Raw genomic sequence first — 20,593 nt, forward strand, 5'->3', positions numbered from 1 at the left:
CCCAGGGGGAGGCCCCAGAATCCTCTGATACCGTCCCCCTAGACGGCTAGAGCAGAGTGAGGAGGGGGCTGCCGCCCTGTGGCTCATCACGGTCTGTTCTGGGGGACTGTAGCGTTCATCACAGCCAGCCTGCCCAATGTGACCTTTGACCTTTGGATTGGCCTCCATGCCTCGAAGAGGGACTTCCAGTGGGTGGAGCAGGAGCCTCTGCAGTACGCCAACTGGGCCCCTGGGGAGCCCTCTGGCCCTAGCCCTGCTCCCAGCGGCAACATACCGGTGAGGAAGCCCCTGCCCCATGCTCTCCTCTTCACCCGCTAACCCGCCCTGGCCCGCAGCACGTGTCTTCACACCTGGGGACCCCCTTGCAACCTCTTTGCTCATAGTACAGACTTTTGGGGGTGGTGGCACAAGGCAGGCAGCTCTTGGGGCTCCCCTGAGCGGCTCCTTCCCCCCAGACCAGCTGTGCCGTGGTCCTGCATAGCCCCTCAACCCACTTCACTGGCCGCTGGGATGACCGGAGCTGTGCAGAGGAGACCCATGGCTTCATCTGCCAGAAGGCCACGGGTAGGTATCACCCGGGAGCCTGGAAACTTCAGCCCAGGGCTGGATGCTGTGGGCCGAGCCAGGAGGAATGAGGCATGGTCCCTGATCTCAGGGGACCACTCTGCTTGGGAAGCAGATGGGCAGAAAGGCCAGGCACCGATCAGATGGACAGGCAGTGAGCATCCAGGGGTTGCAGGAGGAAGGTTTGGGATTTGGAGAGCTACCCAGGAAGAACTAAGACATTGGGCATGCATTGTGGCAGGGACCCCGTGGTTCAACATCTGAGGCTTCTGCAGCTCTGAGCAGGGGTCCCTCTGCCCTGGGTTCCTGGTCAACCTCAAGGTTCCTCATCCCTTTACTAGTAAGAACATATTATTAATAACAACAGTGACCGACGGTTACCATGCCCAAAGGAGAGTTGGTCTCTGCCTGCTGTTCCCCCTCGGCCTCATGCCTGGGGATGGGGTGAGGGGAGCAGAGCCCGGCCTGAGTCCTGCCCCCTTCCCTGTAGACCCCTCCCTGAGCCCATCCCCAGCAGCGTCGCCCCCTGCCCCGGGCGCTGAGCTCTCCTACCTCAACGGCACCTTCCGGCTGCTGCAGAAGCCGCTGCGCTGGCACGACGCCCTGTTGCTGTGTGAGAGCCGAAATGCCAGCCTGGCGCACGTGCTTGACCCCTACACCCAGGCCTTCCTCACTCAGGCCGCCCGAGGGCTGCGCACGCCACTCTGGATTGGGCTGGCCAGTGAGGAGGTAGGCACTGGGCTGGGGCCCCCTACCCCCAGTTCCCTCCCTGTCTCCTCCTAACCCCCTGCCTTCCGTGGCCACCCCCCTCCATCCGGCCCTGGCTGGTCCCCTTGCTCCCGTCCTGATGGCCCCCTGTGCCCAGGGCTCCCGGCGGTACTCTTGGGTCTCGGAGGAGCCGCTGAGCTACGTGAGCTGGCAGGACGGGGAGCCCCAGCACCCCGGGGGCTGCGCCTACGTGGACACGGATGGTGCCTGGCGCACCACCAGCTGTGACACCAAGTTGCAGGGTGCTGTGTGTGGAGTTCACGGCGGTGAGTGCCCACCCGCTGGGGCAAGGGCTGGCCAGGGAGAAGCCGACCCCAGGAGGACCCTGGGCCACTTCCTCAATCCTGCATTTCCCCCCTCACAGGGCCCCCTCCTCCGCGACGAATAAGCTACCACGGGAGCTGTCCCCAGGGGCTGGCGGACTCGGCATGGATTCCCTTCCGAGAGCACTGCTACTCCTTCCACATGGAGCTGCTGCTGGGCCACAAGGAGGCGCTGCAGCGCTGCCAGAGAGGTGGGCTGGGGAGGGGGCGAGCGCCCCCACCTGGGCGTTTCGGGTGGCGACCCCTCTCGAGGACGCTCAGAGACCCCACGAATATAGTCCCCGTGCTGCACTCTGCTTGTCGGCTGCACTCACCTCTCAGTGCCCCTCAGGGTCCAATCCACACAGACCACCTGGGACGGGACATGGATGTAAATGTAACCCCCCGTTACACGCACGTCTCCATGCCATCCTCTATTCAGGTTGCCAGGGAAGAGGGCGGGGCCTCTCCGGGGGCTCTGCTACCCCCCAGGAGACTCGCCTGCCCTGACGTCGGCCTCCTTTGTGTCCAGCGGGCGGCGCGGTCCTGTCCATCCTGGATGAGATGGAGAACGTGTTTGTCTGGGAGCATCTGCAGAGCTCTGAGGGCCAGAGTCGGGGCGCCTGGCTGGGCATGAACTTCAACCCCAAAGGTGGGCCTCCTGGGTATAGGGTCAGGAGGGGCAGGCCTCGGGCTACAGCGGGAGGCCCTCCGCTGGGGCTTGGCTGGTGGTGAAGGGTGGCGGGGTGGGCGGTGAGGGCCTGTGGGAGGGGGGTGAGGATCTGTGGGATGTGGGGGTTTTCTAGAACAGGCCTCTTCTCTCCCAGCTGCTTCTGCTCCATTTCGCTGCCCCCCCATCCCCAACAATGCACCCCCCCATGCCACCTTTCCCACAGGGGGCACCCTGGTCTGGCAGGACAACACAGCTGTGAACTACTCCAACTGGGGGCCCCCGGGCCTGGGCCCCAGCATGCTGAGCCACAACAGCTGCTACTGGATCCAGAGCAGCAGCGGGCTGTGGCGCCCGGGGGCCTGCACCAACATCAGCATGGGCGTCGTCTGTAAGCTCCCTCGAGGTGCGGGAGACATCTGGTGCTGGGGGGCGGGGGGGCCCGGGCCGCTGCTCATTCTGCAGGCCACACAGTGGATGGGAGGGAGTCAACAGGCCTGGGGTCACCGGGACCCTCCTCTGGGATCAATTGGTCTGTACCAAGGACTGGCCCTTCCTGAAAATTGCCAGAGTAGACAGCCATTGGTAGACAGTAACCATTTTGTAGTGGTTAAAGGCAGGGATATGGGGTTCGAGCCCAGGCCAAACCGTTTGCCAACTCTGTGACCTTGGGTAAATTGCTCAAGCTCTCTGGCCTCGGTTTATTCATGTAAAATGGGGTAATAAAAGTACCTATGGGCTTTGAAGGTGGCTCAGTGGCAAAGAATCTCCCTGCCAACGCAGGAGATGCGGGTTCAGTCCCTGGGTTGGGAAGATCCCCTGCAGGAGGAAATGGCAACCCCCTCCAGTATTCTTGCCTGGGAAATCCCATGGCCAGAGGAGCCTGGCAGGCTACAGTCCAAGGGGTTGCAGAAGAGTCGGACACGACTCTGCGGCTAAACAACAACAGTAATAAGAGTACCTATGAGAGAAGTAAATGAGCCAATGAAGTGTCTGGCACTGCAGGAAATGTTCTTGCATGTTTGCTTATTATTACTGTATTGTTACTACCACTGTTGTTAACTGGTCCCTCCTCCCCTACAGCTGAGGCGAGCAGCTTCTCCCCATCAGGTGAGTGGCAGGCAGGACTAGCCCTCTCCCCCCGGGTCCTGGTCATTCTGGGCAGCGGGCGGGCATGGCGGGGCTTCTGACCAAGGGTCCTTCCGGCCACAGCAGCCCTCCCGGAGAACCCCGCGGCCCTGGTGGTGGTGCTGATGGCGGTGCTCCTGCTCCTGGCTCTGCTGACGGCTGCCCTGATTCTCTACCGGCGGCGACAGAGCGTCGAGCGTGGGGCCTTCGAGGGTGCCCGCTACAGCCGCAGCTCCTCCGGCCCCAGCGAGGCCACCGAGAAGAACATCCTGGTGTCCGACATGGAAATGAACGAGCAGCAGGAGTAGAGCCGAGGGCGTGGGCGGGGCCGAGGGCGTGGGCGGGGCCGGGGGAGCTGGGCGCCCCACCAGCTGCGGTCCAGTCGGCCTATGGGGGGAGGTGGCGCCCTGGGGAGCGCTGTGGGGAGCTGAGGCTGGCAGGGCCTGGGCTGGTGGGGTCCTTCCCTCCCATGAGGGCTGGGCTGAGGCCTGGCTGAGTGCAGCATGGCGTTTCCTTTTGGGGGGGCCCTAAGGTCTTGTCACCCGGGCCTGTACCCCCATGGTCACCGGAGGCAGGACAGGAGCCTCTTTCTCCCTGCCCCCACCCCCCAGGCCTGTCCCCCAACCCTGGGACCCCCTCTTCTCGCTGCAAAGTCTGAGGAGCCTCCCTGAGCCCTCAGCCGGCCTCTGTCGCTTCTCCCCTACCCTGGCAGCTCAGCTCCTCATCCCACATCCTCCCTGCCCCCCACCCGCTGTCCGCCCGCCCTGCATCCTGCCTGCTCTCCCAGCCCTTCCTTCTGAGCCAGGGCCCTGGGGTCTGGGGAGCCCTCTCTTGCTGTTGGTGGGGGTCACAGGGTGAGCATTTGTCAATTGTGTGCCTGCTGGGGTGGCCGTAGGGCATGACGGGAGGGTTCTGGGCTGGGACTGAGGACCGGAGCATCACTGTGGTATCAGCTGGGCTGGAGACAGGTCCGGGGAGAGACACCCTGACCTCCTGGGGATGACCGGGCTGGGCTGGGGTGTCATCTCCTGCCGGTCAGAGGAGGGCTCTGTCCCTGTAAAGTCCCCTGTGGGGACCAAAGTAAGTTCCCTAAGGTTTTCAGGTCCTGGCTGTAGTTTGGAGAGAGAGAAGGTGGTTGGCCAGGGTCAGTGGGAGCTGGGGTGCGCCCTCTAAGGGGGGCCCAGAGGAGCAGCACCTGAACCCCCTGGAGTGGCCCCTGTGTGGGGGAGACGACCCACCCAGAACCTTTCCAAGAGGCCGGAGCCCCAGTTAGAATCACCAGTCCTGGCGCCATGGCCCAGGGCAATGTGAGCACAGACTCCAAGACACGGTCCTTTTTGTAGTTCTTAATTTTTTTTAATGTGCCATTATTGTTTTAAAAAGAAAAAGATAAAAGAAAAGCAAACAAATAAAACACCTTTCAGAGGCTTGAGAGAGAAGGGTCCCCACTTTGTTTTGTTGGGAGTCTTGTCCTTCATACTGCTTCAAAGATACATGTTATTTGGGGGGGCTTGCATCTGTTTTGCTTCTGTCTTGGGGCCACGGGACCCCAGCCTTCTCTCTGCTCCTGGGGATACGTGTGAGAGTAAGCATTCAGGAGCCAAAGGACAGTGGCGTGAGCTTGGGCAACTTGGCTCCCCTTTCAAAGTGTAAAACAGGAGAACAGGATGCACCTCCCGAGCTCCTTTAAGGAGGTTGAGGATTAAGTGAGATCACCTGGGCAAAGCAATCTGCACAGGGCCTTGGCGCTCGAGCTGTAATTGTCCCATAAACGTCAGCTGGTACTGCTTGTCTCTGGGCTGTGGCTCCCAGGCCAGCGTGTGAGGTACCCCTGCCAGACCGCGGTGGGGGCCCCACACCACCATGCTTCCAAGACAGACCTGCATTTGAGCTGCAAGACAGTGAGTACACATTTGTCCCTGGGTAGTGTGGGCTCTGAAACTGCCCTGAGGCAGGGGAGGGGGTCACAGGACCCTGCCCACCACCATCACCTCCATTCAGGATGTTTGAGCTGGAGTTAGAGCCGCAAACAGAGAAGACCTTGACAGCCAAGGATGGTCAACTGTTCCAGGTCGCGCTGGGTGCAGTGAGAAGGCTTGAAGCAGGCCGAGGGGCCGGGAGCTGCTTTGGGCTGGGTGGTTGGGGTGGGTCTCTCCAGTGGCAGTGAGGCTGGAACCTGAAGGAGGTGGGTGGGAGGTGGTGCAAGCATCCGGACCAGGTCCTGGGCTGGGGAACGCTAGGGGGAGGGGGCTGGGTCCTGCCGCGGGGCCCCTGGGGCTTCAGATGACCAGTGAGGAGGCCAGGCTGGCTGGAGCGTGGTGGGGCCTGGTTGCCTGAGGCTTGAAGGCAGGCCTAGAAAGCCTGAATGTGGATGTCAGGTCCAGCAGGAAGTCAGTGGGAATGGCTAGTCTGACCTTTGCAGCCGGAGCTTTGGATCATTTTGTCTGTGGCAACTGGCGAGGTTGTGTGCACATGCATGTTTGGCCTTGGTGATTTTTAAACGCAAGTTTCTTGTTTTCTAAATCGGTAATCCTGTCACGTGGTTCAAAGCCTAAGCCCATATGATAGGAAAAGATACTGAGAAAGTGACTCCGGCACAGTGGGGTAGACGAGGTGCCATGTCTGAATCTGGGAGCGCCTTTTCGGAGCCTTGGAAACCCAAGGCCCTCTTCCTATTCTCCTCTCTCTGTAGCAGCAGCAGGACACACAGAGGGGCCTGGTCACTTCAGGGAGGGAGCCCCAATCCTGTGGGTGTGTGTGGGGGTCCTTAATGATTAATCCACTTCAGCCTGAAGTGATTAGCCCTCCACAGTGGGGAACAGCTCCCTTTGTGAGTTGAGTGCCCGGCCATGAGCCACAACTCACAGATGGCTAGGGCAGGCTGAGCCCAAGCCCCTTGGGGAGTTGGCTGCTGACCCTTGCCCTGAGAGATAGGAAGAGCCTAGGGGTGAAGGCAGGGACGCAGGCTCCCAGGTGGGGTTTGGGGGTGGGAGGAGCAGCTGAAGGAGTGAGGACCCAAATGCCCCAAGGCTACCTGGGGCCAGTGGCTGCTGTGTGTCCAGAGGTTTAAGTCAGCAGTCCTCAACCTTTCTGACACCAGGGACAGATTTCATGGGAGACAATTTTTTCAAGGACCGGGAGGAGAGGGATGGTTTTTGGGTAATTCGAGCGCCTTACATTTATTGCGCACTTTATTTCTAATCTAATGCTGCCGCTGATCTGACAGGAGATACCAGTCCATGGCCCGGAGGTTGGGGACCCCTGGTTTAAATCACTCCAGAAATACTTGTTCCCCACTCTTCTCTCCTTTCCTCAGGTGGCTTTAGTCTTTGCCAGAGCCTGAATCCCCACCCAGAAGCATTTCAGACAGCTTCACATGCACCTGGGGGCTCCCCATAGACCTTGTTCTGCTTGGGGGCTCCTGCCTGCCCAGGGGAGGGCTGGGGGACTCCGGGTGGCTCTCTGTGGGCAGGAGGAAGGCTTGGGACTGGGGTCATCTGCCTCTGGCCCCCGGCCAGTGCTGGTTCTGGTAGGGTGCGTGGGAGAAACTCCTTTCTTTCTGCTCATTTCCATGCAATAGGCCTTCAGCCTTTCTACATTCCATCTATGATGCCCTGAGACCCAGCCCCTGGTGCCTGGGCACAGGGCACTGAATCCAGGCTCCAAGCCCAGCCGGCACTGGTGGGGCGAAAACCGGCTCAGCTCTGGCCACCTGGCCTCCGGGACGGCTCGCTGAATCCATGAATGAACGGGCCGCTCTCCAGAGAGTGGTGTCAGGCCTTCTCACAACCTCTTCTTGTCAGATCAGAGATGGCTTGCTCCCAGGTGTCCTGGCGGAGCTGGCCTGGCCCAGCGGGCAGCACTGCGAGGCCGCAGGGGTGAGGAGCCGGCCAGCCGCACCACATGGCTCTCCTGGAACAGAGCTGGCCGGGCCCTGCCAAGCTGCCTGGAGCACTAGGGCAGGAGTCTGTGGCAGGGACAAGGTCAAGAACTGCATCTGGAGGGAGAGGCAGTTCCCGAGAAAGGCGAGCAGGAAGCGGGAGGAAAGGGAAGGGCGGTGGAGGGAACATGGAGCGGCCTTGAGTGAGACTGGCGTGAGATCAAAGTGCTCAGATGTTCAGGTCTCTGTCTCAGGGGTCAGTGGGGCCAGGAGGCCCAGTGAAGGCTGACTTTAGTCTCGACTCCCCACTGAATCGGCCCCGTTGGATCTGCAGGTGGCAATCCTTGTCCAGCAAAGCAGCCAGGGAGGCCAGCCCTGGAGAAAGGAAAGGGACAAAGCAGCATGCATGCATTTCCCCCTTGAAATGGATTTGTTGCTCGCAGTCAAAGCAGAAAATGGACTAGCTTCTGATAGTGGCTGATGGCAGAACTGTAGCCATTCCAGGGAAACCCTGGTCGGTTCAGGTTTTCTAGTCAGCTTTTTTTTTTCTTTCCTGCCGGGCATCTCTTAAGTTCTGAGGTCCTGTGGTGTGTCCGGGGGTCTGGCCCTCCTCGGTCATTGCACAGCCCTGCCGGCTTACTCAGGGAGGCCTATCTATCTCTCTCTGGGACCTGAGAAACTTTTGGATGGTGTCTTTTCCTACTCTGGGGCTGCAGGGAACTCGGGGACATTGCCTCAGACGGGCCATTCCTCCATGATGATGGCAATGATCAAGATACTTATTATTTACTAGGTATGGCCCTGTTCTAACTGCTTACCATGAATAAACTCATTTTATCCTCTCAACATATCATCAGCTGGTTGTGACTGTGCCCCTTGACAGACGAGGAAACAGAGGCACCGAGAGGGGAAGGACTTGGCTGATCACTTCTCCACCCTCCCTGCTCTATAAAAAGGTTGGGGGATGGGATACAGGAGAGAACCCCCCCTCCCCCGCCATGATCTTACAGTCAGACTCTGAGGCTCAAGAACTCTGTCTCAACCTGAGACATCTGTGCTGAGTTTCAGAAGCCTGTTTTGAGTGTAAGGGCTAAAAGTGACCTCTCTCCTTTCCTTTTTCTCTGGCCTCCATTCCTGAGGCAGCGGGGGAGGGACACCTGATTAGCCTGGGCTGGGGTTGGGCATGGCACTCAATGCGCAGAATTGCATAGGATGGGGACTTCCCCGGTGGTCTAGTGGTGAAGACTGTGGGGCCCGAGTTTGACCTCTGTTTGGGGAACTAAGATCATGCATGCAGCACTCTGCGGCCAAAAAAAGGAGAATTGCTTAGGATGTGTAGAAATGAAGTGGGGGCTTGGTTCATATATGAGACATTTGCACTATTATGGATATTTCATTACTTTTATTTTATTGGAGTACAGTTGCTTTACAATGTTGTTCGTTTCCATTGTATAGCAAACTGAATCAGCTATTCGTATACATATATCCTGTATTCCTTGGATTTCCTTCCCATTTATGTCACTGAGTAGAGTTCCCTGCACTATATACAGTCAGTTGTCATTAGTGTTCTATTTTGTACAAAGTAGTGTATATAAATCACTGAGGATGGGTGACTGCAGTCTCGAAATTAAAAGAAGCTTACTCCTTGGAAGAAAAACCTGTGACAAACCTAGACAACATATTAAAAAGCAGAGACATCTCTTTGCTGACAAAGGTCCATAGAGTCAAAGCCATGGTTTTTTCCAGTAGTTATGTACAGATGTGAGAGTTGGACCATAAAGAAGACTGAGCACTGAAGAACTGATGCTTTCAAATTGTGCTTCGTTGGAAGGACTGACGCTGAAGCTCCAAACTTTGGCCACCTGATGTGAGGAGCCGACTGATTGAAAAGACCCTGATGCTGGGAATGACTGAAGGCAGGAGGAGAAGGGGGAGACAGAGGATGAGATGGTTGGATGGCATCACCAACTCAATGGACATGAGTTTGGGCTAACTCCGGGAGACTGAAGGACAGGGAAGCTTACATGCTGCAGTGTCCTCTGCATTGGCAGGCGGATTCTTAACCGCTGGACCTCCAGTGAAGTCCAGAGATTAGCATTTGAATCAATAAACCGTAAAGAAGATCACTCTCCCCAGGATGGGAGGGTGGGCATTGTCCAATCCATTGAGGGCCTGAATAGAACAAAAAGGGAGAGAAAGGACAGCTTTTCTGTTGAGCTAGGACACTCATCTTCTGCTCTCAGACATCAACACTTCTGGTTCTCAGGCCTTCAGACGCCAACCAGGGTTCACACTCTTGCCACCCCCACCCCCACCCCCACGTTCCCAGGCCCAAGTTTGAATTGGAACCGCACCACCGGCTTCCCTAGGTCCTTAGCTTGCCGATGGCAGACGGTGGGACTTCTCAGCCTCCATAATCCTGTGAGCCAATCCCTCATACTAAATCTCTTTCTATATATCCTATTAGCTCTTTTTCTCTAGAGAACCCTAGTGCACATTCCTTCCCATGTAACATGGGGTTACTCGTATCTGCCTCATAGGCGTATTGTGAGGATTAAAGATAAATGTAAAACGCTTACCCTCAGGCCCAGCTCCTAGGACGTGCTCTGTAAGCACGACCTGTGGGCTCCTGTTACCTCGGTATGATGTTTTCTACACATGTCCTGCTGCCCCAGTGAGAACTGAGCTCCAAGGAGGTGGGTGCTGTGCATTTTCCCCCTGTGTCTTCACAACCTACGCGTGGTTGAAAAAAGTGAAAGTTGAGTCCAATTCCACAACTCCATTGGCTGTAGCCCGCCAGACTCCTCTCCATGGAATTCTCTGGACAAGAATACTGGAGTGGGTAGCTATTCCCTCTCCAGGGGATCTTCCCAACCCAAGGGTCTAACCCAGGTCTCCTGCAATGTGGATTCTTTACCCTGTGAGCCACCAGCGAAGCACAAGTTGATAGTTGGTAAAAGCTGCCTAAAGAGCCAAAGGCATAGAAAGACCCTGTGTCCTGTCCAATGTGCCTCAGCCTCGAGTAGATTCTGCCAATATTTAGCCAGTTATAGGGGAGGGAGATAGCCCTTTTCATCATTCTTTTAAGTATTTTTTGAAAATTTATTTATATGGCTGTACCAGGTCTTAGTTGGAGCACCCAGTATTTTTTTGCAGCATGTGGGATTTACTTCTCTGGCCAGATCAAACCTGGGCCGGCTGTATTGGGAGTGTGGATTCTTAACTGCTGGGCCACTAGGGAAGTCCCCATCATTGTCTTTTTTTTTTTTTTAATCACAAATAATGCATTTAATTGTTAAGCTTCTTGCAGTACTCCTGGGTCAGCAAGATCCACTGGAGAAGAGATAGGCTACCCATTCCAGTATTCTTGGGCTTCCCTTGTGGCTCAGCTAGTAAAGAATCTGCCTACAATGCAGGAGTCCTGGGTTCCATCCCTGGGTTGAGAAGATCTCTTGGAGAAGGGAAAGGCTACCCACTCCAGTATTCTGGCCTGGAGAATTCCATGGACAGAGGAGCCTGGCGGGCTACAGTCCATGGGATTGCAAAGAGCTGGATACGACTGAGTGACTCACACACACATAATAGAAACTGACAAATCCACATTGTTGTTTAGTCACTAAGTTGTGTCCGGTTCTTTGACATCCCATGGACTGTAGCCTGCCAGGCTCCTCTGTCCGTGGGGTTTCCCAGGAAAGAATACTGGACCCATCGTTGTCTTTTAATAAAGGAGACTTGGTACTTTGGCATGTTGGGCCATGAGAAGCCCCATCGGCAGACCCCTGGGCTGCAGTGACGATGAATTAATGGTGCGGTCTATTATGTTGCACCTCTCGCCACCCAGACCTCACAGGAGGCACTCCTGCTTTTGTCTGTAAATCCTTCAGATAGTTTCCCCAAACCCAACACCGGCTGATGTAAACCTATAACGGTCTCAGGGTAGCTGCCTCAAACCCTGCTACATCTTCCTGTGGGTTTGGCCTGCCAGAATATTTACCCAGCCACCTCAAATTCCATTAAGTTCTCTGTAAACCTTATTTTAAAATATGCATTGTCCCTTAGGTATTTCTCAGTATTGGCTCCTGGACAAATCCTTTATCTTCAGTTGACCTTACAATTCAGTTAAAAATAAAGACCCATTCTCTCATAGAATGATCAGGGCTTGGAGCTCCACTGGTGAATGGAGAAACTTGAGGTTATAGGAATTTTATATACATTATGGAGATATTTTCAACCTGAGTGGCTCTTCTAGGGACTATGCACATTTAAAGATGTCCTTTTGTTTGGTTCTTGGATCTACGCAGCCTGGTGGAATTTGTTTGCAGTCCTGGAGTCACTTTGCCTAACTGTGGAACATATCAGACAAGATTTTGACATCTAGCTTTTCCTAAACCCTACTGACACTGTAATTTATTGAGGGGACCCTTTGGCAGCAACATCTTCAGTGGTCACTATTGTTCTGAGGAGGGCAGGTCTTGAAGGCGTTTTGAGAAGCATCTCTTCCCCTTTTACCTTTTCCTCTCTCTTACCCTTTCTCTGCCCCTTCTTCCGTTGTTTAGAAAGTCTGTTGAGGCATATTTTACAATTATATCCGAGTTCGCCTGTGTTAAGCGCACAGTTCAATAAGCTTCAGTAAATGCATCCAGTTGTGTGAACATGACCACAGACCAGCTTTCAGAAGCCCCTCATCACCCCGCAAAGTCCCCTCGAGCTCGTGTGCAGTCCCTCTCCGCTCCCTCCCCAACCCCCAGCAAGCACTGCTCTGTTTCTCTGGTTTGCCTTTCTAGAAATTGCATGTAAATAGGATCATACAGTATGTAGTCTTTCGTGACTGACTTCTTTCATTTGCTGTAACGTTTTTGCAGGTATCAGTAGTTCATTCCCTCCATCTTTATTTTTTGACTTGGCTTTGTCTCTGTCTCATATACCCACACCTACCTCTTCTTTTCTTACTAAATTCTCTGCCTTGTTTTTCATCCTAAGTCTTGATCTGGTCTTTGGATGATAAGATGCAAGTAGGAGAGAAGTGTGGAGTAAATGTACCAAACCCTCCTAAGTGGGTACCTACAGGGGCAGCCAGCCAGCCTCTGGGGGCCCAGGCGGTGTCATCCCATGTGGCAGTGATGGTGGGGGGCAAGGAGAGGTGAGACGTGGGGGGGAAGTGGGGGGTGTGGGAGGTGTACTCCTCAGAGTTTCAGGCCCTGAGCCTTTGTCCAAGGGGACTGGAATGAGCACAACACAAAACTGGGTGAACAACGTCAGTTTACTGATTCCACTCGGTGGAGTGAGACCTGAAGGGGTGCCCTCCACAGAGGGACCTCAGGCCATGGGGCCCACTAGGGCCAATGGGTCCCCTTGGACTTCTGGGTGGAAGGGCAGCAGCTGGGCAGCTGGCGGGGGCTCAGCAAGCCCAAGTCTGGGACTGAGCGGGTCGCTGTTGCTGTCTGTGGATGCTCGAGCCAGACCCCAAAAAGAGAGTGGCAGAAGGTGAAAAAGATAACTGGGAACATCGGTTTCGGTTTCAGTGGCGAGGAGGAAGGGAGGCTTGTGGGCATGGAGGAAGGGTGGCCAAGAGGAGAGGCTTCTGCCTGGCCAGCTCCAGGCCAGCTCCCTTGCTAGACAACTCGGCTGTTGCCTTCACAAACTGCTGCCACTCCCATCTCCCAGCTCGGAACCTGGAAAGCAAGAGGAAGCTCAGGCTGCGGACTCTGTCGTGGAGGAGGATGGCATCATTGCCCTTCCTGCCCAGCTCCCCCAAGCCCCTGCCCCAGCACCAGTGACCAGACACACAGACAATACACAACAGACACACACACACCACACATGCTACAGTGCCTGGAACAGTGTGAGGAACAGAGACCCCGCAGTCTTTCAGGGATCAAATTGGCTGGACACAGAGGGTCATATGATGGGGGGGCACAGGGGCAGTGAGAAGCAGTGGAGTCAGAGGAGGAGGCCAGGTGGGGTGCTTTCTTTATTCTTGAGAAAGATTCTCATTCTCAATATTTATTTTCTCATTGGCTGCAGTGAGCGCTCCCTATTTGGAAGCACATTCTGACTGGTGAAGGGCAAGGGAACAAGAGTAATCGCCTCCCTCCATCCCTACCTGGACGCTCTCAGCTTCTTCCTCCACCACAACGCAGCCCCAGCTCCAAGAGCTGCCCACCTTCTTTCACCTTCCTCTTTCCTCCAAATCTAGTTGCCTTGACTTGTACATTTAGAGTAGGGGGCAGGTGCTCTGGCCCAGCCTTGGCTGAAGGCCTTCTTGGCCGCTCCTCTCCACACCTGTATTGATGGCTGCTGGAGGCATGATTCCCCTCCCTAGACTTGGACTTGGCTGTGGTGACCATTATTCGTGCCAGCCAAGAAGCAGCTGTCAGGGGGGCTGTGTGACAATTTGTTAGACCCAGGCACACCCACCCAGGGCCTCTCCCCAGCAGCCCTTACCTCGGTGCCACCTGTGGCATCTTGTGCACAGCCTCGGTTCCCAGAAGCCCAGGACAGGGTGCCCAGTGAGAAGGCTGGCATGAACCACAGAGGCTGGCATCTTTGTGTCACCTGCTGTGCCCTGATGTGTTGCCTTTTCCCTCCCTGTTTACCTGCATGGGGCTAGGGCAGCGGGTCACAGCCGTGACTCAGCTGTAGCAACCCATCTTCACAGAGCGCTGCCAACCAGGTGAGTCCTGCCAGGCTGCCGGGGACCAGAGAAGCCACGGCCCCAGGGGGAGGGCGCGAGGCGTGTGGATCCGCCTTTGGCTGCCCTGGCTCTTGTCCTGATCAGAGCTCGGGCGGGAAGCCAGGCCCCGGCGGCGTCTGAGCAGCGTGCCAAGACGGTCCCTCTGCGCGGGGCTGCCCCTGCCGGCGCCTGGGGTGTGCGCAGGGCTGGGACAGGCGGAAAGGGCCTGGACCCGTTTCCAGAGGGGGAAATCTGAGGCTCCCACATTAGGACTCTACCGGGAGGGGGTGGATCCTAGAGCTAGTCCCAGCTTCCTGAAGAGAGGCGGTTGGTGACACGGTGCGGGGCTGGGGGCGGGAACCATCTGCCTCGGAGCAACACAGGAGGCAGGGTTCCCTCGGTGGAGGCTCCTTTTTAAGCACCACCCCGGGGGCGCTCTTCTCCCGTCCTCTAGAGATGGCACTCAACCCGGGGGCCCCAGGCCTGGAGCCGCGGTGCCCCTTCCGCATCCCCAAGCCGGGGTGTGGAGGGAGGCTCTGCATCCTGCTCCGGGCCGCCCCCCGCGGCAGGGCGGCAGCGGGCCCCGCTGGGCACTAGGGGTCGCCCCTGCCCAGCCAGACCGGCCCGGGCGCGCCCGCCGCTGCAGGTTTCCCCGAACCGGGAAGAGCGCGGGCGCCTCCGGGGCGGGGGCTGGGGACGGGCGCGGCCAGGCGCGGCGCCGAGACCCTGCCCGGAGCCTCGGGCCACCGAGCCTTCCCGGCCGACGCGCGGGGTGCCCTCTCTGGACGGAGCCGGGGCTCTCGGCAAAGGCCGGGCGCAGACGGGGTGCGTGCGCCCGCACACAAAGGTCTTTCCTAGCTCTCACCGTTCCCTGCCTGGCCTCCCTTCCCGGCGGCCCGAGGCGGAGCAGCTGCTCGGGGTCGACCCAGGCGACGACGCCAGGGGACCGGCCGCCCACCGAGAGGCCCCGCGACCTTGCGAGGGCGCGAGGGGGCTCTGGGCCCTCGCCCGGCTCGGCTGGACCCCCGCGGTGGCGCCCGGGGACTGGGACCCTGCGAGTTCCTTTTGTGAACAGAGAGCCCTGTAGAGCCCTCCCCACTCTGAAAATGATCTGCCGGCTTCTCGGGACTGCATGCCCTGAATAATAGATGGGTGCTCTAGGGTCGTCATCTGGGCCCCACCCTGTGGAGCTTTGAGCTGGTTCAGCCTCTGCGGGCCGGTCGGTTGCGGGGGGCGGGGTGTGGGTCCCCAAAGCATTACCATGACCACTGACTGTATCACGGTCACCAGGGGCCCACCCCCCAGTGCCTGAATCGGTGTCTCTGGGAGGGGCCCAGGAATCTGTATTTTTCTAAGTTCCCCAGGTGATTCTGATGGCAAAGCCTGAGTGGAAATAGCTGTTTTAAACCTTTTAAGGCAGGCAGTTGTGACATTTCTCTCCAGAACAGCCTCTGGGGAGGGAACTGTCACCTCTGGCACCCCGTTCCTTAGTTCACTGTAACGTTTATCCTCCCAGCTGATGAGGAAAGTTCTTCCCACATCTGACCACCAGCCTGCCTGCTTTAATTGAGCACGTTTTCTTGAGTCAGGTTTTCTATGGGATAATAAGCCTGCTTTGGAGACAGCTGGCCTGGCTTCTTGGCCCTTTCCCGACACTTGTTTTCCTTGTTCAACTTCTGAATCCAGCAGGCCCGCTGGCTTGGGCGGAAGAGTGAGAAAATTCAGTAACTCCAATACTAACTTGTGAATGATGGCTATGTGAATACATAGCCCTTTATGTAATGGCTCCACAGCGCCCTTCCGGGGTTTAGAAGAAAACCCAAGAGGCTCCTCCGAGTGCTGGATGCTGGAGAATCCCAGTAAAGGGAAAGAAAAAAAAAAACCTGCAGCAGGTCATCCTAAGTCCGAGGAAGACTGATCCTCCCTTTGCCCGCCTTTGCTTTCGCTTTCAGCATGAGTTCAAACTCATCTCTTCTGCATCCAGCACACTTGGACTGCCTTGCTGACTGCTGCAGCTAGGGTTTCCCCAGCTTTGTGGGGTTATTTTTGCCTCTGGGGGCAGGGGGCGGTTGTTACTTCCTTCCATAGGATTAGGTTCAACACAGCCACAGAAAGACAGCAAATTGCCAAACACCCTCAACATGGCAGGACCGATCCCCAACACCTACTTTCATTTTCTTCCAGCCTGGGCTGTGGGTAGTTTCTTGACAACTATGGGAAAGAAGACAATGAAAAATGAACCGTTTTTTTCCAAAGCAATTGTGAACAGATGTCTAATCCCCTAGTCGCGGGAATATTCTAGGAATCCCTGACATCACCTTAAAGGGGCAGAGAAGGAGGCGTGAAGGTGTGAGGGCAGTGTGGATATTCAGCACCTGTGGGGCGTAGGCGCCTCCTAAAGACAGCGTCAGCGATAGCGCAGGTCACCTTCGCCTGTTTGGGCTGTCTAAATTTGGCAGTGTGAACAGACCTGCGACCTCTCAGCAATTGATCTGAGCAGCAGAACCCCATCCTGACAGTCCAGAGTCACATTTCCAGGCAGTGGGGGTGAAAGCCGTGCTAATTGGCCACTTGCCTCACCACTGGCTTTTAAACAATCGGTTGTATTCTCCACCCGGCAGGAAGCAGCAGGCCCATCAAGGCTCTGGGCTCCCTCTTTGTTCTGACTTTATGGCATTTTATGCCACAATGAGAAACACTGTGTACTCCGTGGGAGGCCATTGTGCCAGGCTGCAAGGATGTGGGCTCTGGGGCTTGTGCCCTTCCCCCCCAGCGGGAGGAGGGCCTTTGTGACAGGCTGGGGGACAAAACAAGGGGTGCTGGACACTGTTACTGGGGCAACTGCCTGGTCAGTGTAGCCCCTGGGTCCCTCTCCGCAGAAGGCCAGGGGGAAGGGCAGAAGGTTGGAATTTCTTCTAGAGGAGCAGTCCTGGTTACCTGGTAAATTATACATCGGCGGTGCTAGCAACAGCCTCGGTGTTCCCCAGGCTGCTAGGACGACCTCATCCTGCCTCTAGATTCTGTGCCCGGAGATGGTGGCTATCTAATGATGGCCACCAGGGGGCGCCAACTTGGTGAGTAGGCAAGCTTTCCCAACAGTCCGCCAAGTCTGGGCCTTGCATAATTTTGGGTAGATATGGTCTTCTGAGGCAAGGGTTTTCCGTTTTGTAGAGATGGTGTGAATGGGGAGAGCCTAGGGAAAATCCATGGAGCCTCACACGGATAGGCCAGTGGGATTTCAGAGCGACTTCAACACCCTCCCCTCCCCTTCCAAGTGAACTGTGAAAGTAGCTCCCCTGTGGCAGAAGACAGGTGGGTACTTGGGCCAGGAGGGCATCGTGGAAGCCATGGGGTCCCGTCTGCGCTCTGCCTTTCAGTGCGCACACACACATGGGCAGGCAGGGAGAGCAATTTCGGGTACAGGGTCATTTCATTGAGAGGGGATGGAGAGTGTGGCACAGACAAAACCCACAGCCAGGAGGAAGCCCAGGTTAGGGAACCCCGGAGGGAGCAGTCCCTGAATACTGGAGTGTGCCACATGGGCGCTGAAAGGGAGAAGGCGGAGGGAAGGCATGTCCATTTAGCTTCACCCTGCAGAACAGTCCTGTGTCCCCATGAGATTAAAGGGTGAACCAAATAGGTCAGGTGAGGCTGGTGGGGCCCCATGTTCTCTGGAGATGCTCCCATTGTAAACAGCTGAAGAGAGGAAAGGCCAGTTTCCCGCTAGGCATTTGCAGAGCATAATAGTCACTGCTCCCTTCAGCCCATAGCTCACTCTCTGTGCCCACTTAAATCTGGCCCCCCACCTCCAGTGCTCCCCACGTGGGCCCCCTAACCCTGTCCCAGTGCAGCAGCCGCCCAGCTGGGCTTCTTCCCCCTTCAGCCCACCCTCCACATGGCCGCTCCCACTCCCTCTCAGAAACAGAGCTCTCCTGACCTGTCAACCCCAGGCTACATAGCCTCCCAGAGCTGCACCCAACCCCGTCACATCCTCCTTACTTCCCACCAGCTCTGGCCACACTCAGTGCCTTGACTTTCCCAAACACACAAGTCTTTTCCTTCCTGAGCCTTTGTGTTCCCTTCTGCTTGGGTGCCCTTCCCTCCCCACCAGCACTGGTCTGAGACTCAGTTCCAGCATCACCTCCTCAGCTGATCGGTTGACAGGAGCAATAACAGAAGCAGCTTTGCCACCAGGCTCCCAAAGCAGTGGGAAGACGGATGGCAAAGAGTACAAGCTAACTGGATTCAAAGCAAAGCCCTCTGAAACGTTGGCTTGTGTCCCTCCTGCCTGGAGGGTCTGTCCTGCAGAAGGTATGGAAGAAGCGGGGGTAGGAGGGGCACGAACAGCGGCCCCTTCCTGTCCTTTAACTCTGCCTTCTTCCACATCCAGCTCCATCTCCTGAAATAACACAAGGCACTTTTTATTTTTTTGGATACTCTTGGTTACCCATCTGTTTCTTTAGACTCTGAATCCCTTTTAGGCAAAGTGTGTCTTGATCATCTTCATATTTCCCAGGATCTAGTTTAGAACCCAGGGGCTTCTCCGATGCCTCAGTGGTTAGAGAATCTACCTGCAATGTAGGCGACACGGGTTCAACCCCTGAGTCAGGAAGATCCCCTGGAGGAGGGAGTATTCGTGCCTGGAAAATCCCATGGACAGAGGAGCCTGGGGGTCTACAGTCCATAGGGTCACAAAGAGTTGGACATGACTGAGCAGACCGAGCACAGTTTAGAACCTAGCACATGGTAGACATGTAGAAAACCTCTGAATACTCAAATATACCTTGAACTTGAAAGTGTTCCTTTACCTAGAATGCTTTTTTTTCTCCATAAATTTATATTATCACTTTCTCCAAATTTCTCCAATTTTTTCAATACTTGCCTCTGGAAGAAGCAAGTATTGTTCACTTTTTCATTGCTTGAGCATCAGGAGGTTACTGAGTACCTAGTATGTGCCAGGCATTTTCAAGGCACTGGAGGAGCATGGTGTACAAAAGAGGTAAGTGTTCCTTATTCCAACTTGCCAATGACCATATCCTCCCCCTGACCCACCCCTGCAACCCTTAGCAGACCACATCCTTTTCCGGCAGTAATTTAGCAAGTTTGTAACCACTCAGCGCTCCTGGCATCCATAGTGTCTGGGACTTGGTCAGCAGTCAAACATGATTCATTGTGTGTCCAGCTTCAGGAAAAGGATAGATGTAGAAGGTTTAACTTTGCCTTAAAAAGGCTCACAGCCTCACTGGGGAGCCAAATTATTTGTTTATAAGATCACTGAAAACCCCAGGAAGCCACTGTCAGGGAAGATCTTGGGTTTTTTATTTCACAGCCTTTGGGAATTCACTGGATCTGTTAGTTCTCTTGATCAAGGGCTGCTGCTGCTGCTGCTGTTAAGTCGCTTCAGTCGTGTCCAACTCTGTGCGACCCCATAGACAGCAACCCACCAGGCTCTGCTGTTCCTGAGATTCTCCAGGCAAGAACACTGGAGTGGGTTGCCATTTCCTTCTCCAATTCAGGAAAGTGAAAAGTGAAAGTGAAGTCGCTCAGTTGTGTCTGACTCTTTGCAACCCCATGAACTGCAGCCTACCAGGCTCCTCCGTCCATGGGATTTTCCAGGCAAGAGTACCGGAGTGGGTTGCCATTGCCTTCTCTGGATCAAGGGCTACTTTTTTTTATTATTTCCTGGTTTTCCCTATATGTGAGTCTCACCTTCCCACCTGACTATTAACTCCTCCAAGAAAGGGACATCATGTCTGATAGCCACTTTCCCAGGTCCCCATCTCAGCACCTGATATGCAGGTGTGAATGAGTGATCACCACCATGGACAGGCCTTCACCACTGTGTCTTACTGAGACACACCCAGGAGCCTGTTATGAATGGCTTTTCAGGTTCTGCTCAGTAAAGAAGAGGGGAGGAGGTGTTCCTTCCCATCATAGTGACTCTCTCTTGCTAAACATCACCCTTAGAATCTTCTGCAAGAAAATACTGAGACTCAAATCCAGAAGAGAATCAATTTGACAAAAGCCACTTGTTATGGCAACCCACTCCAGTATTCTTGCCTGGAGAATCTCATGGACAGAGGAGCCTGGCAGGCCACAGTCCGTGGGGTCACAAAGAGTCAGACATGACTGAGCAACTGAGCACATTCACACCTGTTTTCCTACTTCCATTCGGGTACCTCTTAACTAGTTCTTAGTACTGTTTACTGCTTGGTGGTTTATATGGGTGAGAACTACTGGGCTGGCCAAAAAGTTTGTTTGGGTCTTTCTGCAAGATGGTACAAAAACTTCAAAGGACTTTTTGGCCCACCCAATATTTCGGGGGAATCTCAAATTACAAGTAAGCTTGTGATGAGAGAAGTGATGCCCTGTCCTTCCTGCTTCCTTCCCTGCTGGCTCCCAGCTTGCTCCCCACATTACCTGCTCCTTCTCTGGGATAGTTTTACCAGAACATTCTCTAGAGTCAATGCTTTAAGGGCGTGGGTTTTTCATCCAGTGGGTTGTACTCTGTTGCCTTCCTGTGTGCGCCTTACAGTTCCAGAGGCTAACGTCTCTTGCCTGTGTTTGTTGATGGTATGGCCATCTGTAACCTTTATTGAACCCTGGGT

General features: G+C 55.5%; 2 protein-coding genes across 10 annotated transcripts in view; one reads left to right on the forward strand and one right to left on the reverse strand.

Moving 5' to 3' along the window:
- MRC2 (mannose receptor C-type 2) overlaps window positions 1-4,871 on the forward strand; it is a 59,742-nt gene extending 54,871 nt beyond the window's left edge. The window contains exons 22-30 of one of the 2 annotated variants that reach the window (XM_070773723.1): window positions 113-276; window positions 456-564; window positions 1,055-1,293; window positions 1,430-1,598; window positions 1,697-1,846; window positions 2,167-2,286; window positions 2,531-2,710; window positions 3,388-3,414; window positions 3,520-4,871. In XM_070773723.1, coding sequence (XP_070629824.1) covers window positions 113-276; window positions 456-564; window positions 1,055-1,293; window positions 1,430-1,598; window positions 1,697-1,846; window positions 2,167-2,286; window positions 2,531-2,710; window positions 3,388-3,414; window positions 3,520-3,740 — 1,379 coding nt within the window. In that variant the 3' untranslated portion in view covers window positions 3,741-4,871. Of the gene's footprint in view, window positions 1-112; window positions 277-455; window positions 565-1,054; window positions 1,294-1,429; window positions 1,599-1,696; window positions 1,847-2,166; window positions 2,287-2,530; window positions 2,711-3,387; window positions 3,415-3,516 lie in introns of both variants that reach the window. The other variant, XM_070773722.1, reaches the window with a different exon arrangement.
- Window positions 4,872-8,694: 3,823 nt separating this feature from the next.
- Window positions 8,695-20,593, reverse strand: part of MARCHF10 (membrane associated ring-CH-type finger 10) — a 103,838-nt gene continuing 91,939 nt past the window's right edge. For 5 of the 8 annotated variants that reach the window (XM_070773728.1, XM_019982551.2, XM_019982549.2 and 2 more), the window contains 2 exons: window positions 16,154-16,196; window positions 12,555-12,984 (listed from right to left, as the gene is read on the reverse strand). In XM_070773728.1, coding sequence (XP_070629829.1) covers window positions 12,947-12,984; window positions 16,154-16,196 — 81 coding nt within the window. In that variant the 3' untranslated portion in view covers window positions 12,555-12,946. Of the gene's footprint in view, window positions 9,485-9,891; window positions 10,046-12,554; window positions 12,985-16,153; window positions 16,197-20,593 lie in introns of those variants that run through there. The other 3 variants (XR_011562105.1, XR_011562104.1, XM_070773726.1) reach the window with 3 other exon arrangements.

Source organism: Bos indicus, chromosome 19 (genome assembly GCF_029378745.1).
Source record: "Bos indicus isolate NIAB-ARS_2022 breed Sahiwal x Tharparkar chromosome 19, NIAB-ARS_B.indTharparkar_mat_pri_1.0, whole genome shotgun sequence".
Taxonomy (NCBI): domain Eukaryota; kingdom Metazoa; phylum Chordata; class Mammalia; order Artiodactyla; family Bovidae; genus Bos; species Bos indicus.